Source organism: Camelus bactrianus, chromosome 13 (genome assembly GCF_048773025.1).
Source record: "Camelus bactrianus isolate YW-2024 breed Bactrian camel chromosome 13, ASM4877302v1, whole genome shotgun sequence".
NCBI classification, from domain to species: domain Eukaryota; kingdom Metazoa; phylum Chordata; class Mammalia; order Artiodactyla; family Camelidae; genus Camelus; species Camelus bactrianus.
This window is the reverse complement of record NC_133551.1, coordinates 41,808,329-41,824,909: the sequence shown is the minus strand read 5'-3', so window position 1 is coordinate 41,824,909 and position 16,581 is coordinate 41,808,329. Positions and strand designations below refer to the sequence as shown.

Sequence of the window (16,581 nt, the reverse complement as noted above, 5' to 3'; positions counted from 1 at the left end):
CGCATGACGTCACGTCCGCCAACTTGCAGCGGCCATCGTTGATTCGGTCCGCGACGCCTTTCGCGGAAGTTCCTGTAGCTAAAACGTTCAGGTTTCAAGATGGTCGTCTAAGCTATTTAGCGAGACTTCCTTTGATTTTTCCCTGTTCCCTTAGGGTTGTTGTTTTTTTTTTAACCTGGATGTGACGTATTAAAGGACCCGACGGAAATAGAACTGAAGGCGTTCTAAAATGGCGAACCGTACGGTAAAGGATGCGCATAGCATCCACGGCACCAACCCTCAGTATCTGGTGGAGAAGATCATTCGGACTCGAATTTACGAGTCCAAGTATTGGAAAGAGGAGTGCTTTGGCCTTACGGGTGAGCAAGAGGGCGCCAGTCCTCCCCAACCCCTGCGGTCTTGTAACCCAGTTCTGACAGCGCCGGTGGGATCGGCCCCTAGGGGGTGAGACTGGAGGGGAATCTGTCAGTCATTCAGAAAAATCTGAGCGCCTACTCTGTGCCTAGTCTTGTGTTGGGCTTTGGGGACACAGATGGATCTGATAGGATCTTATTCTGAAGGGTGTCACAGTTCGGTTCTTTTGAGTCATTCCATGTTTAATGATAATTTGGTAGATTCCAAAAGTGAGCTCAAGACCATTGTTTTCCCTCAACACTAGGTTACATTCCTTGTCACCTATTTTCATTGTATTCTGCATCTTTCAACTACTCATTACACTTCCAATTTTTAAAAATGTTTTCTCCCTTGCCAGACTGTGAATTCCATGACAATAGTAATTCTGTCCCTCTTCTTTATCCCTCTACCTCTGTCTTTGGTACTTGGCACTTAAGTTGCCAACTGTAATGTTGAATGGCTTAATATAGAGTTTATCCTAAAGGAACTTGAAGAAGTCTCATTTATAAAGTGATTTCCTATTAATAGTACCTAACATTTATTATTTGCTGTATGTCAGGTAAATATTAACATTTATTTGTAGTGTCTTATTTGATTCTCATTATAGCCCTTTATTATTTTCAATAATATTTAATTAAATATTTAAACAGAAACCTTTATTTAAATAAAAACCTTTGTTATTCAGATTTGAACGGACAGGGTCAAAGAGAAGTGAAGTGATTTGCCCTAGTTCACATAGCTAGTGTTTGATTTTTGATGAAAACATTGGAAGATTATCTTTCCCATTTCTAGATGAAGTTTGCTCAAGGTTATGTAGCTTATTGAGGAGTTGTTTGTTGTTACTGTTTTGTTTCTTTTAACTCCTAGTCTGGCAGTTTTTCCCCTAACATGATGGTTAGACTGCTTGGATTAAAGTCTAGGTTCTGCTCCTTTCTGGCTATGAACCTTGAGCAAGTCACTTAACCTTTCTTAATCCTCATTTTCCTTAGATCTAAACAAGGGCAGCACTAGAACTTACCTCATGGCTTGTTGTGAAGATTAAATGGGATAATACAAAATGCTTAGCAGAGTACCTGGCATATAATAACCTTTCAGTGTATGTTAGCTGCTGCTGTTGTTATTGTTGTTGTTATTATTATTATTATATAGTTGTCCTGATATTAAAATGATGAGTATTCAGGAGCATCAAACCTTGAACTAACTTCTTTCCACTTCGACTTGGAAAAGCTTAGTTCTAATGTGTCTGAGATGCCACTCTGTTTTTGTTTTTGTTTTTTAGCTGAACTTGTTGTCGATAAAGCCATGGAGTTAAGGTTTGTGGGTGGTGTCTATGGTGGCAACATAAAGCCAACTCCCTTTCTGTGTTTGACCTTGAAGATGCTTCAGATTCAACCTGAGAAGGATATCATTGTAGAGTTTATCAAAAATGAAGATTTCAAGTGAGTTAAATGTTGATGTGAAATGCTGACTAGCTAGTATAAAAGCTTCGAATTCTAGAATTTGGCTTTGGTTAAGAGAAGTGAAAACAGTGTATCTTATTTCTGCATAGTTCCACTCTAGGATTTTGCTCCTGAGCTCTTGAGTTTGTATTTGTCTGTTCTGATTGTATCTATCTTTTCCTTTACATTATCAGTCTTGGTAACTTCCCCCACAAAAGAGTATTTCACAAACTCACTGAATATATATTAAGCAGAAGTGAATGTCTAATACGTTGGTAGCACTGAATGCTTAAGGATGAAGAAAACACATAGTTTTCTGTGTGTGAAGAAAGAGAAACTTTGGTACAGTTTACAGACTTTACCTAAGTGTGGTAAAGAAGAGAGAAACTTTGGTGTTAAATGTAGGCTTATGTCCAGACCCTGTTACTAATTACCTGTGACCTTGGAGAAGTTACTTAATTTTCTAAGTTTTACTTTCTTTACCTGTAAAATTGAAACAGCAATAGCGCCAACTCAGGATAGATGTGAGGATTAAGAAAGATAGTGCTGTAAATCTCACAACACAGAGCCTATTGCATGGTAAACACCCCCAAAATGTCAGCTGCTCTTATTTTATTATCCATTCTCAAGGAGCTCACAGACAAGGATGAGAGACACACATAATAACCTTTACAACAACCCTGCAAAGTTATTATCCTCATTATATAGGAGAGGAAACTTAGGCACAGAGAGATTGATTTCCCCAAGGTCAGAGAGCTGATAAGTGGTAAAGCTGGCTTCAGTCCATATTCTTTGCCACTCTATTCTGTTTGTCATATAAAGAAATTATTAAGTTTCAAATGCCTACTAGTTATCCAAGTGGAGATTTGGGTGGGTAGTTGGGATATAGGAGAAAGGGAAAAGAAAGGAATCCTGTAATATTAATGGCTAGAAAATAGCTAACTTTTCTTAGGCACTTACTATGTGCTGTATGCTGTGCTTAGCACTTTACATACATTTCTTACTTAATACACCAAGACATCAATTTAAGTACTATCATTTCCATTTTACAAGGATTGAGAAATCAAGTAACTTGCCCAGTGTTACAGAGTTACTCAATAATGGAATCAGAATTTGAACCCAGATGACTTTGACTTTTTTCTGTAACCAATATTCTTCTTCCTAGCAACAATTTAAATATTCATGTCTATGTGAATTAATTGTTATATTTTTAATAAATAAGTCTTATGCTTTGTGTTGTTAAATTCAGTATCTCATTTGATTCTTACAATAATTCCATGAGGTAAGTAAGTTCTTAGTTTTGCTGATGATATAATGGGACAGACTCTGAAAGCTGAGCAGCATGTCCCAAGTAAACACAGCCAGTAAGTGGTAGAATGGGAACTTGAACTCAGATTTCCATATTTTAGCTGTCTTTCTGCTGCCCCATGCTTCCTCTAAAAGTGTAGCTTTCTCATCTGCCAAGGAGAATAAAGACTTTGTTTATCCACTACTGCCATGAGAAAAGCCAGTGGTAAAACTCAGGAACTTTTTAAGATGGGCTGTTGTTTCACTGTCACCTGTCTGTCAGGTATGTCCGCATGTTGGGAGCGCTTTACATGAGGTTGACAGGCACTGCAATTGATTGCTACAAGTACTTGGAGCCTCTGTACAACGACTATCGAAAAATCAAGAGCCAGAACCGAAATGGGGGTGAGTATGGTGTCAAGTGTCTGGACCTTCATCCCTGAGCCAGTTTTTATTTCCCCAGTATCGCGAGCCTCACACTGTCACATACATTGTAAGTGCTCCTCTTAATCCATATTGTTACTGTCTTCATTCAGGTCCTCCGTCTCCTTTCTGGGGATTACTCCATTAGACTGCTAGCTTCCTGTCAACCTCACCCAGTCTGCCCATCTGCCTATCTTTCCAGATGCATCTTATGTTGACCCCTGCCTTGCATCATTTGCTCCCTCCCATAAGATCCAGCTCCCAAATGACCTCCTCCATAAAATCATTCCCCAAACCTCCCAAAGTTAGTTTTCCATATGTTAAACACCTTCACAGTTCTTTCTACTGGCTTCTCTAGGACTGTAATTCACCCTAAAGTAAACAGACTGAGTGTGCTCATACTATATAGGAATCCCTCTGAAAAATAATAAGTATATCCAGGAGGGGCAGCTCCATATTTTACAAAGAGACACATTTTGTGGTAATATGGGATTCAAGGAATGCAATCAAAACCTTTTCTTACTTAGTATCATAGTAAAAGATTAGTAACGTTTGCCTTTCCCCTCTACATATAACATTAAGCAGTAGAGGGTTAAGAATTTGATTTTATTCTTTAAACTTTTATTAACTTATTCATTCATTGAATAAATACATATTAAGTGCCAGTGTCATGCCAGGTAATGTGCTGTGTACTAGAAATAACTTGGTGAATAAGATGGTTATGGACATCAGGAAATTATTTATTTATGACTATATTATATTGAACTAAGATACGGTTTTTCAACCTAGTGACAATTGGGGCCAGATAGTTCTTAGTTGTGGGGAACTGTCCAGTGCATTGTAGGATGTTTAGCAGCATCCCTGGCTTCTACCCACTAAAGGCCAATAGCATAATTGCAGGATGGGTGGTTATTGAGAACCACTGAACTAAGGGAATGTTTGCCATAGAAATTCTGAAAAGCTATTGCTGCACTTACCATAAAAGGTACATGATTTTTTAAAATACCAAATCACTATGTTGTACACCTGGAACTAATATAATATTGTAAGTCAGTTATACTTCAATTAAAAAAAGTTTGCTGACCTATGTGGGGGAAAAGAAAAAGTTACATATTCTATATTCAGAAACTTCGTGGGTTCACATGAAAAATTGCACTTGAGTTTTGTTTTATTCAAGATGTGACCCCTTTACAACTCAGGACTATTTGTGTTTGCTTTTGTGTTTGTCTCTCCTGCTTCTTGGACCACTTCATTCATCCCTTTATCCTCAGCACCTAAAAGACGCATGGCACATAAATGGCCTCAATAAAGGGGAGGTGAATGAAAGAAGACGGTGGTGATGACAGGGCTATGAAAGGTTGTAGTTTGAGCCCGGGTTTGACAGTAGTCCCTTCGGTGTAATTGCCACACCATAGTAGCTTTTATTAGTGAATGTGCAAGCAAAGGGAAGCTGCAGAGAATTCATGTTTTGTATATCAGGTGCTCTCTTAGATATCTCGTATATAAAGTCTTACAGTTCTTTTACTTTTTGGCTCTTTGCATTTATTTCCAAGTTGCTTGAGCTTATGGTTTTTCTTTCAGAGTTTGAACTGATGCATGTAGATGAATTTATTGATGAACTACTTCATAGTGAGAGAGTCTGTGATATCATTCTGCCCCGGCTACAGGTAAGAGATAAAGGTCATACGTATACAATACACAGTACACAGTAAAATGTGTGCAGAGATCTCTTTACACAATAAAACACCATGGATCTCAGGATCCTCTTTTTATTGAAAAAGCACCTTTTAAGAATGAGCTGATGTATGATATGTTACAAGTATACAATATGGTGATTCACAATTTTTAAAATTTATACTCCATTTATAGTTTTTACAAAATTTGGCTGTATTCGCTGGTTGTACAATATATCTTTGTAGCTTATTTTATACATGGTTAATTTATACCTCTTAATTCTCTACGCCTATATTGCCCCTCCCCCCTTCCCCCATCCTAGTGGTAACCACTGGTTTGTTCTCTATATCTGTGAGTCTGCTTCCTTTTTTTGTTATATTCTCTCCTTTCTCTTATTTTTTAGATTCCTTATATGATATCATATAGTATTTGTCTTTCTCTGTCTAACTTACTTGACTTAGCATAATGCCCTCCAAGTCGATCCATGTTGTTGTAAATGGCAAATTAAAAAAAAATTTTTTTTTTCTTTTTATGACTGAGTAGCATTCCATTGTATCCATTCACCTGTTGATGGACACTTAGGTTGCTTCCATGTCTTGGCAATTGTAAATAATGCCACTATGAACATTGGGGTGCACGTATCTTTTCATATTGGTGTTTTGGGTTTTTTCAGATATATACTCAGGAGTGGAATTGCTGTGTCACATGGTAGTTCTATTTTTAGTTTTTGAGAAACCTCTGTACTATTTTCCAGAGTGGCTGCACTAGGTTACATTCCCACCAGAAGGGTACAAGGGTTCCCCTTTCTTCACATCCTCGCCAACATCTGTAATTTGTGTTCTTTTTGATGATGGCCATTCTGACAGATGTGAGGTGATATCTCATGGTGGTTTTGATTTGCATTTCCCTGATGGTTAGCAGTGTTGAGCACCTTTTCATGTGCCTGTTGGCCAGATATCTGCATGTCCTCTTTGGAGAAACATCTATTCAGGTCTTCTGCCTATTTTTTAATTGGGTTGTTTGTTTTTTCTTAGGGTCCTCTAAATAAGGAGTCTTTGTGTCTATGAAAAACATAGGACATTGGGAGTGAGAGAAAAACAGATAAAGTGTTTGTGGGGAGAGCTTTAAAAGTGAGTTATTAACACAAGAAAACTTTGTTGTTTAAAATGTTATATTAAGGAGATTGTAGCTAGAGTGGGTTTTTAAGCTTTTTGAGCAGCTTTTTTTCAAATTGATCTTCATATAAAAACCCAAGATGTAAAACAGATAAAAGGAAAGTCAGGAGTGGGAGACTGACCTACCTTAAATATCACCTTTATCATCCTACCTGCCATTCATATTGAAAAATGATTGTCCATGAAGTACTTTTCAAGAATGAGTTTTACAGGGGGGAAGGGTATAGCTCAAACAGTTGAGGTCCTGGCTTCAATCCCCCTCTGTACCTCTTCTGAAAATAAATAAAATAAATAAACCTAATTACCTCCCCCCACCAAAAAAAATTAAAAAAAAAAAAAGAATGAATTTTACAGAGTGTGATTGTAAAACTACTGTTGTAAAATACAAAGAGAAAACAGATATAGTAGGTACCCTAAAGAGAAGGGGAATGATATATCATGGAGAGCTGGCTGAACAGAGAATTAGGAGACCTAAGTTTCTGGGTTGCAACTATCAACACAATCAAGTATAATGACTATATCTATCACCCCCAAAAGTTTCCTCCTTTCCTTTGCTATAATCTCTCCCTCCCACTTCTCTCTCTTACCCCTAAGCAACCACTGATACTCAATCTGTCACAATAGATTAGTTTGCATTTTGGAATTAATGCAGTACATGCCTTTTTTGGTCTGTCTTTTCTTACTTTGCATAATCATTTTGAAATTTATCCATGTTGTTGCATTTATCAATAATTTTTAAATTTCATTTATTGCTGAATAGTATTCCACTGTATGGATATACCACAATTTGTTTACTCATTCATCTGTTTATGCAGAATTCTGGGGTACAAGGTCAATCTACAAAAATCAGTTATATTTCTATATACTAGCAATGAATAATTGGAATAATATGTGAATTTCACTGCAATAAAAAACAGATCAGAGGGATTTGAAAAACTTCAAAGTAAACAATAGAATGGATTGCAGATGTATGATAAATGGGTGAGATAAATTTGCTTGAGGCAGCACATCTGCTGGATAAAGGTAGTTGGTAGATAAGTGCTCACACTTAAATGCAGTGAACCAACTCTTCTTTTTTTTTAAAAATCTATTTATTTATTTATTTATTTTTATTGAGTTACAGTCCGTTTACAGTGTTGTGTCAATTTCCAGTGTAGAGCACAATTTTTCAGTTATACATGAACATACATATATACATTGTTGCATTCTTTTTCACTGTGAGCTACCACAAGATCTTGTATATATTTCCCTGTGCTATACAGTGTAATCTTGTTTATCTATTCTACATATGCCTGTTAGTATCTACAAATTTTGAACTCCCAGTCTGTCCCTTACTACCCCCCTGCCCCCTGGCAACCACAAGTTTGTATTTTATGTCTATGAGTCTGTTTCTGTTTTGTGTTTATGTTCATTTGTCTTTTCCTTTCGTTCTTTTTTTTTTTCAAATTCCACATATGAGCGATCTCATATGGTATTTTTCTTTCTCTTTCTGGCTTACTTCATTTAGAATGACATTCTCCAGGAACATCCATGTTGCTGCAAATAGCATTATGTTATCATTTTTATGGCTGAATAGTATTCCATTGTATAAATATACCACACCTGCTTTATCCAGTCATCTGTCAATGGACATTTAGGCTGTTTCCATGTCTTGGCTATTGTAAATAGTGCTGCTATGAACATTGGGGTGCAGGTATCTTTTTGAAGTAGGGTTCCTTCTGGATATATGCCCAGGAGCGGGATTTCTGGTTCATATGGTATGTCTATTCCTAGTCTTTTGAGGAATCTCCATACTGTTTTCCACAATGGCTGCACCAAATTGCATTCCCACCAGCAGTGTAGGAGGGTTCCCTTTTCTCTACAACCTCTCCAGCATTTGTCATTTGTGGACTTTTGAATGATGGCCATTCTGACTGGTGTTAGGTGATACCTCATTGTAGTTTTGATTTGCATTTCTCTGATAACTAGTGATATTGAGCATTTTTTCATATGCCTATTGATCATTTGTATGTCTTCCTTGGAGAATTGCTTATTTAGGTCTTCTGCCCATTTTTGGATTGGGTTGCTTGTTTTTTTCTTATTAAGTCATATGAGCTGCTTATATATTGTGGAGATCAAGCCTTTGTCAGTTTCATCTTTTGCAAAAGTTTTCTCCCATTCTGTATGTTGTCAAACCAACTCTTCTTTCATACTGATTCAGTTACAGAAAATCTTATGAAATAATCCTGAAAATTATCTCCCCTTTTCCATATTGGCTACTGTAGACTGTATAGTGAAGAAAATGAGATTTCAAATCTGAAAACCAACGTTCAGGGGCCAGTTCTCAAACTTTTTATCTTTAGCTGCTGTTATTTTTAGAAATACTACAAGAAATGGAATACTTTGAAGTACAATCAGGTTGTAGTTAAGGGCTCCAAAACCTAGTCATCTCTTAACAATCATTATTAATGCAAATAAGGTAGTCTGCCTGGAGTGCCTGGAGTATAGAATGAATGACCACAAAACAAGCCTCACGAGGAGAGAGAAAATGAAACATGACTGATTTATGTTATCATATCACCAAGAGGTGTGTTCAGGTGTGGGCTTCTCTATGTCCTGGATGAAGTGACCCTTAAGACTACCTTTTGCTTTGATTTCTATTCTTAATAAGCAACCCAAAGATCATCAGTTTAGCACCTGATGTGCCCTGGCATTGGCAAGGAGCTGCTCTGGAATGAATTCTGATTTTATCAGACACAAATACTATGAATTAATACATTGACTTTAGTCACATTAGGGATTCAGATGCCCTATCTGATGCAGTCCTAGGTCCCAGTCTGTGGTGATCCTTTCCAAGGAGCCCTTTTTCAAGGGACTGACTTCACTTAGTGGCATCTTTGTGTCATTTCTCTTAATCTTTATAGAATTTTGTTAGGGATGAGTGAGAGCAAAATAGCATATACATGTTACTATTTATTCTAGGGCTATCCAACAATCTTTATGTCTTTATATTTTATGTCTTTATGTCCACAAAAAAATGGTAAGGGGTCTTACAACCCAGCCAGTCCATTTGTCAGTTCTGAACTCACTTTTGCCTTTCACGCCCTTATTGATCAGTAAGGACTGCTAAGCTACATCTCAGAAGAAAGTGGAATCAGGAGACGGATTGTTTTGTTTATATCCTGAGCCTTGTTCAGAATGCATGACTGTAGACCACTCCCAAACTGGGCTGAACTTCAGTGGATCTCTTGGAGTAGACTCTGGTCTGAGCCTCTCCTGGCAGAAATACCAGCCAACACAGTCTTGAGCTTGCTGGCCCTTGTTTGTGAAGCCCATTTTTATTTGAGGCTACACCTACACTGATTGATATTCCAGTGACCTTACAGTGTAAGGTCACAGAGAATAGAGGCAATAGAAAATGAAGATGTTCTCATCAGCTTTGTATTTATCTGTTTACAGGAGAACTTATTCTAGGTGTGCAAAACTCCTTAGGAAAATCTTGAACTGTTTTGGATGTCTTTGAAATGAAATTGCCTCAGCTGTTGCTCCATAGCTTTTCTGTCAATCCAGAAGCTCAGTGTTGGGGCTTCAGACAAAGTGGAGGTAGCATGGTCCCCTAACTCTCATGTTCTCTGTAGAAACGCTATGTGCTGGAGGAAGCTGAGCAACTGGAACCTCGGGTCAGTGCTCTAGAAGAGGACATGGATGATGTGGAATCCAGTGAAGAGGAGGAAGAAGAGGATGAGAAGGTCAGACACCTGGGAGCTTAAGGGGTGAAGGAGGGATAGTTATAGGGAATAGAAATGGTCTCTTTTTGTTTTCAACTTTAACTTTTTTTAGCCAGAAAATATAAGAGTTAGTCTTTAAGAGTATGGACTTTAAATAGACTTTGATTCATATCTCAGCTCTGCTATTTACTAGTGGTGTAATCTTGTGCAAATTACATAATACCCATTTTCTCTTCTGTAAAGCAAGGATTATGATACATTCCTCATAGGACTATTATGAGTATTAAAAGAAATGATATACATAAAGCCCTTAGCATAGTATGGAACATTATAATTGCCTAATAAGTGGTAGGTATTAAAATAAGTACTTGGGACAAAAATAATACTGTTCATAATTGAGCATATCCTAAGGAGTCAGTCTAATTTAGGGGGCAAAAATGCCTATTGCATGGTCATGTTCTTTCACTATTAGTTATAATGCTGGAAAGTTGAAAACAAGCAGGCTGTCAGGGAGCAGTCAGGTATATTCAACAGACTATTAGGCAGCCACTGAAAATGTTATGAAAAGTATACAATGTGGAAATGTATATGGGTAAGTTAAAAAGCAGGATCTAAAACATTTGTGATTAAAATTATAAGAAGCATATGTGTAGAAAAAGGCTGAGGGAAATATAAGAAATGCTGGCTTATAGATACTGAGACAGTGCAGATGGAAGTATAGCTGGTGATTGATTAAGGAAGCACAAACCATCCTTGAATTGAAAGCCAGGCGAGGCAGGGGTGCTCTTCTGTGGTGAGTGAGCCAAAAGTAGACATTCTTTTTTTCTTTTAAATGGAAAATTTAATCACATACCTAAGTGGAGAGAACGAGCCTCCCTCTACCCATCACCCTGCTTCAGTAGTGATCAACTTAGCTGTTTTGTTTCCTCTGTCTACATCTCTACCCAGTTGGGCCCCCCAGTTATCTTGAAGCTGTCATATATCATCCATATTTCAGAAAAGACAGGCTTTTTAAAGCATAACCATGATACCATCACCCCTCCCAAATCAAGTGATTCCTTAATATCATCATATTCAGTGTTCACATTTTACCAGCTGTCCTACATTTTTAATAGTCTTAACTAATATCCAGACAAGGCCCATAAATTGTAATTGGTTTTTATGTTTAAAGTATCTTGTAGTCTATCAGTTTCATCTGTTCTTCATTTTTCCCCTTCAGTTTTTAAGTATATCAGGTCATATCATTCTATACAGATTTTTACAATCTGTATTCCCTGTGGTGTCACTTAACATATTCATTTGTCCCTTGTAGTTCCTGTAAAGTAGTTCTTAGGTCTAGAGGCCTACTGGATTTGGGGTTTTTATCCCCTTCAGAGTGGAGCAACACTACTTCATAGGTAGTGGCGTGTACTTCCCCCAGGATGAGCAAAGTATGGTTGTCTCTTTTTTGTAATATTCGCAGCCACTGATGATCTTTTACCTAGACCTATTAGAGTTTAAAATGGTGATATTCTAATTATTTCTTCATCATTTGTTACCTGTACCACTGCTATAAAGAGAAACCTCCCAAATCAATAGTTTTTCATGGGTAAATTATTTGATTATTTCTCTTACCAGTTTTTAAAATGAGTTGATTGTACAGTATCCTCCCAAGGATGAAAGCTCTTTTGCCCTTGGTAACATTGTGAACTCACGGATTTAAGCATATTTGGCGTGTTTCAGATCCTTATTGTCCTTTTTGATGCTCAAATTGTCTCATCTTTGGCTAATGGGGAGTCTCTCAACTTAACTCGTTAGACTTTTTGATACAGTCATAGTCATTTCAGCCTCCTTGCTTTCAGATATGATACGTTCTAGTCATGTCATGATACGTTCTAGTCATGTCTTGATACCTTCTGCCCCAGACCTGGAGTTAGCCGTTTTTCCAAAAAGCCCTTGGTTTCGTTTATCGGGATGTGGTTTTTAGAGACCACAATCTGGGCTCTTTGCTACAGACTTGGTGTTTCTAGGCCTTTACAGTTGACAGGGCTAGGGGAAATGTTTTTTCAAGCTGAAAGTACTCCATGAGTTTGTACTTAATCTTAATGATCTTATGTCCGTATCTCTTTTGCTTTCACATAGGAAATCCAGTTTATTAGGAGATAAGCATACTTTCTTATCTCTCACTACTCTCACACAGTCCCAGAATAATGGTGCCAGCACTAGAACAGTAATCGGATTATTAGTGACAGTTTTTTTTATTTGGTAGTTTTTTTGTCTTTAGGGTTATCTCAGGATGTATTCAAATTACTGTGTTTTAAAATCACAGGTTGGGGAGGGGAGTGTAAACCATGTTCCTAGATGGTTGTCTATAAGCCCATGCTCATCACTGACCCAGTCCATCTCTTCTCCAGTTGGAGAGAGTGCCATCACCCGATCATCGCCGGAGAAGCTACCGAGACTTGGACAAGCCCCGTCGTTCTCCCACACTGCGCTACCGGAGAAGTAGGAGTCGGTCTCCCAGAAGGTAAGGTCTTAGTTATTGGCCTCTTCTAGGGAGACTTCAGGCACTTTAGTGTTTGGACTTCATGGAAGGGAAGTTTGCTTGCCCAGTCTATTAGTTATTGCACAACAGCCACCCACAAAACATTAGTGGCTGACATTAGTTCACCGGTCTGTGGTCAGTGATTTTTTTTTGGGGGGGGGGGTAAGATGAATATTCATTCAACTTTATAAAGAGATTAGTATTAAATTGCCATAAACACCCCATTTGTAGACAAATATAACTGTACATCACACCAGTAGCTGGCCTAACTTTCCCAAGATGCTTACATGGCTCCAGCTCTTAGTTGAGCATGGAAATTTGTCTGCCACTGATATGAAAAGTCCCTCAGAGATAATGGTTTTTTGTTTTACATATTCACAGGTGGGAAAAATAAACCCATCTTCCCAGCCCTTTCTTAAGAGTTGAGCTTCCATCTGCATGTTCCCTAGAGAGCACTAAACAAATACTGGCTCATTCTTTAAAAAAAAATTACTGGTAATTTGAGAAGGCTTTTTGTAGCACACCAAAATACTTATTTATACACACATTAAAAATCTTGAGTTGGATTTATTTTAAAGGTAAACATACCCTAGCACTGCCAGGAGTGGGTAATGGAAAGGAAAGAACACATTAAATTACTGAATTATAAAAATACTTTCTTCAGAAAAAAATTCCAACAGGGTTATCATTAATATTTAAAACCAAAGAGAAAAAATAAGCAGTTGTTCTTTGATCCATTAGTAATTTAAATAAAAATGAAAACCACTTCAAAAGCAGCTATAACTGAATCTTTTAAAAAGTTGCAGGTAATGAGCACTTCTAAATCTGTACACATGATTCTTTACAGGCAACTTGCAGTCAAGACGAATCCTTAATATGGCTAATTCTTTACTTTTCTTTAAAAAAATACAAATAAAAGTTTATTGTACAAAATTAAGGCCTTCATAGTTTATTGTTCACTAAGGCTAAACAAAGACTAGGTAATTTTTTAAAATCCTTTACAAAAATTTCACATATACTCCCCCCTGCTCCACACACAACTATTAAACTGGCCTGAGCAACTGTTATCAAAATGAAAACTATAAATAACACCCAGTCCTTTAAAGACAACTATCCCAACTGTTATTTCCTGGCATAAGTGATCTTCATGGCATGGGATGGTGTGATCTTAAACCCTTGTAAAGCATCCCTGGCAGCTCCAGCCTGGCCATCATTTTCAAATTCAACAAAAGCAATGTTATGCCTCCCAGGTACTAAACGTACTTCCTTGAAACCAGGGAACTGATTACACAGCATGGATAACATCATCTCATTAGTCTCTTCTAGTAAGTTATTAAGGAATACAATATATTTTGGAGGGTAATCAGGAACCTGAGGATTTGGTGTTGCATTTCCTTGGGTATTAGCTGAATTTGGTGTTCCCTGACCAGGCTTTTTGTTGGTGGTTGCTGCAGTCTGTTCCACAGTTTTCGCTTTTTTCTTTTCTTTTTTCTTTTCTTTGTTAGCAAAAGTGCCACGCTTTTTAGATATTGTATCAGAATCTGTTTTTGCATACTGAATTCGCATTGGTTTGCCATAAAATGGAAACCCCTGTAACTGTCTCAAGGCATTTGTGGAAGAGCCCAGTTGCTTAAATATAACAAAGGCTTGCCCCCTCATCTTCAGTCTTTAAAGCTACAATATCTAATACATGGCCAAACTGAGAAACAGAGCATACAGGGATCTCTTCAATTCTTCTTTTTTAATTTTGTCATTCATATTGTTGATACAAATTGTATGATTTGGTCTGATATCCATGTTTTAGGTTATACTGTTCAAACAGCCTGAAGTGTCCATGGCATCTCCTAACAGCCAGAAGCTGGGAACTGTCTTTACTTTTTTAATTGCCATAATTGTTTCTGTTTTTAAAAAATATTTCACATGACAGCTTAAAAAATAAGTGGTTGTTTTGGGGAAGCACTCCAAATATTCAGTCTGACTTAAATCAGATTATGTGGTCAGTGATTTAAGCTAGGATTAGATTGGCAGTTTTTTTTTAGTATAAGTTATTGTCACTCACCTGTTTTGCAGTCAGCTGTCTGTTGGCTGGTATACGATGGCCCTACCTAGGATGACTTGAGCAACTCATCTCTATGTATGTCAGACTCTAGGCAAGGTCAGGCATGTTCTCAAGAAAGTAGTGGCAGAATACAAGAGCAAACAAGCCTAACCACGCAAGCATCTTTCCAGTATCTGCTTGCATCACATGCACAAATATCCCATTGGCCAAAGCAAGCCATATGGCCAATCTCAGACTTAAGAGTCAGAGGGTATAAAAAAAAATGATAAAGGACATGAATAACAGAGATGGATGAAGAATTGGGACAATTTTTGCAATTTATAGCATCCAGTGTACCTACTAAGGTTGTTCTTCCTCTTTTTTCTTCCCATATAGGCGGAGTCGGTCTCCCAAAAGAAGAAGGTAGGCCTTTAGTGACTTGTGATGAAGGACAGGGATTTGGGAAGGTGGGTGCTATTGTTGTGCTTATATTGTCAGATAGATATGGGTGTCTAACCAGTCATTTCCACAGCCCCTCTCCTCGCCGAGAAAGGCATCGGAGCAAGAGTCCAAGGCGTCATCGCAGCAGGTCCCGAGATAGACGGCACAGATCTCGCTCCAAGTCTCCAGGTATAGCATATGGGCCTTTTGGTTGTCTCAATAAAGAACTGTAATAGGAGCAGTTAGCCTCCTGCAGTACGGGAGTACTTTACTTTATCGTTGCCTAGAAGAAAAGGAAGTAGGTATAGAATTTGAAAATTAGAGTTCACATCTTAACTGTCACTTACAAGTTTCCTGATAGGATGATGCATTGTTTTTTCATTTGAAATTATAGGAATAAGACCTAACAAAGTAGTGGTAAATACCCAATGTGAAAGTAGCCATAAAGCCCTGAATGCATATGAAGTGGGCTCAGTTCTCCTCTCCCCATCTCTCACTCTCTCACACACACACATCAGTTAAGAGAGGATCCACAAGAGATGTCCCTAGCATGGGCCAAAAAAAGTATTAGGCCAATGAAAGGGATTGGGGAAGGTACAAATGACACTGAAGGAATAGGAGGGTAGACTCTCACTCATCCAACAGCCTTTTCTTCCCCAGGTCATCACCGTAGTCACAGACATCGGAGCCACTCAAAGTCTCCTGAAAGGTACGGATTTACCTCTATTTTGACTTAAAAATTTCACTCTTTATTCAGAAATTGAAGTCCCAATCACAACTAAATTGGACCTGAAATTTTCTTGTATTGATGAAAGTATTTAGGAATTCTTTACTACAGAACAAATTTGGGCTATTACCCTGAGAATTACTAAAATTATATATGTATATTTTGTGTTATTTTGTTTTTCCTTGTAGGATTGCAATTTTAGATAAGGGCATGAGCTTTAATCTCAGGAGATCTGGAGTTCAGTCCTAGATTTTAACAGTTAACAGTTGAGTAATATTGGACAAGTCACTTTCATTTGATAAGCTTTCATTAAAAACTTCTATATGCTGTACACTGTTAGGTGCATTCTTAACCTGTCAGACATCATTTCCTCAATGGTAAATTTTGGATAGTAATGCCTAACTCAGTGTTGCTCTTAGACATAAAAACTTTTGGCACATTTCCTGAATATCATCTCCATTCACATCAGTGTTAGCATACCCCAGTCTTCCTCAAAAGTCCTTGCCCAGCTCCTCAAACAGTTGTTTTAGTTATTTGTATATGTTGCCGTTTCAGATCTAAGAAAAGCCACAAGAAGAGCCGGAGAGGGAATGAGTAATGGACTCAGTTTGGTCCAGATGGCCCTCTGTGGAGATGAAGGCATTTGTCTATGTGAAAGAATGAAGACCTACTCCCCAGGCAGCTATGAGAATATTTTAGATTTTTTTTCCACCAAGTTTCTTCACTTGTTTTTTTTTTTAAATGAAAAGAGGT

General features: G+C 37.7%; 2 protein-coding genes and 1 pseudogene across 3 annotated transcripts in view; 1 reads left to right on the top strand and 2 right to left on the bottom strand.

Annotated features, from left to right (window-relative positions):
* The first annotated feature begins 20 nt into the window (after positions 1–20).
* PRPF38A (pre-mRNA processing factor 38A) lies at positions 21–16,566 on the top strand. 2 transcript variants are annotated; one of them, XM_010951793.3, is made up of 10 exons: positions 21–359; positions 1,673–1,832; positions 3,403–3,524; positions 5,124–5,209; positions 10,009–10,119; positions 12,492–12,604; positions 15,057–15,083; positions 15,193–15,290; positions 15,762–15,810; positions 16,384–16,566. In XM_010951793.3, the coding sequence occupies exons 1-10, from the start codon at positions 230–232 to the stop codon at positions 16,424–16,426; spliced, it is 939 nt and encodes a 312-aa protein (XP_010950095.1). In that variant the 5' UTR covers positions 21–229; the 3' UTR covers positions 16,427–16,566. The 2 variants fall into 2 exon arrangements, with proteins under 2 accessions (XP_010950095.1, XP_074232598.1); XM_074376497.1 differs by having other exon boundaries at positions 15,747–15,810.
* LOC105066449 (U2 small nuclear ribonucleoprotein B'' pseudogene) lies at positions 13,170–14,419 on the bottom strand (annotated as a pseudogene).
* Positions 14,345–16,581, bottom strand: part of TUT4 (terminal uridylyl transferase 4) — a 134,709-nt gene continuing 132,472 nt past the window's right edge. Inside the window, exon 32 of the mRNA XM_074376487.1 lies at positions 14,345–15,384. Coding sequence (XP_074232588.1) covers positions 15,344–15,384 — 41 coding nt within the window. The 3' untranslated portion in view covers positions 14,345–15,343. The remainder of the gene's footprint in view (positions 15,385–16,581) is intronic.

Bases quoted from the DNA above. Each gene is read 5' to 3' on its own strand.
- PRPF38A (XM_074376497.1), top strand. From the start codon at position 230: ATGGCGAACCGTACGGTAAAGGATGCGCATAGCATCCACGGCACCAAC. The intron at 360-1,672 runs GTGAGCAAGAGG...TTTGTTTTTTAG, and splicing joins GGAGTGCTTTGGCCTTACGG to CTGAACTTGTTGTCGATAAA. The intron at 10,120-12,491 runs GTCAGACACCTG...TCTCTTCTCCAG, and splicing joins AGGAAGAAGAGGATGAGAAG to TTGGAGAGAGTGCCATCACC.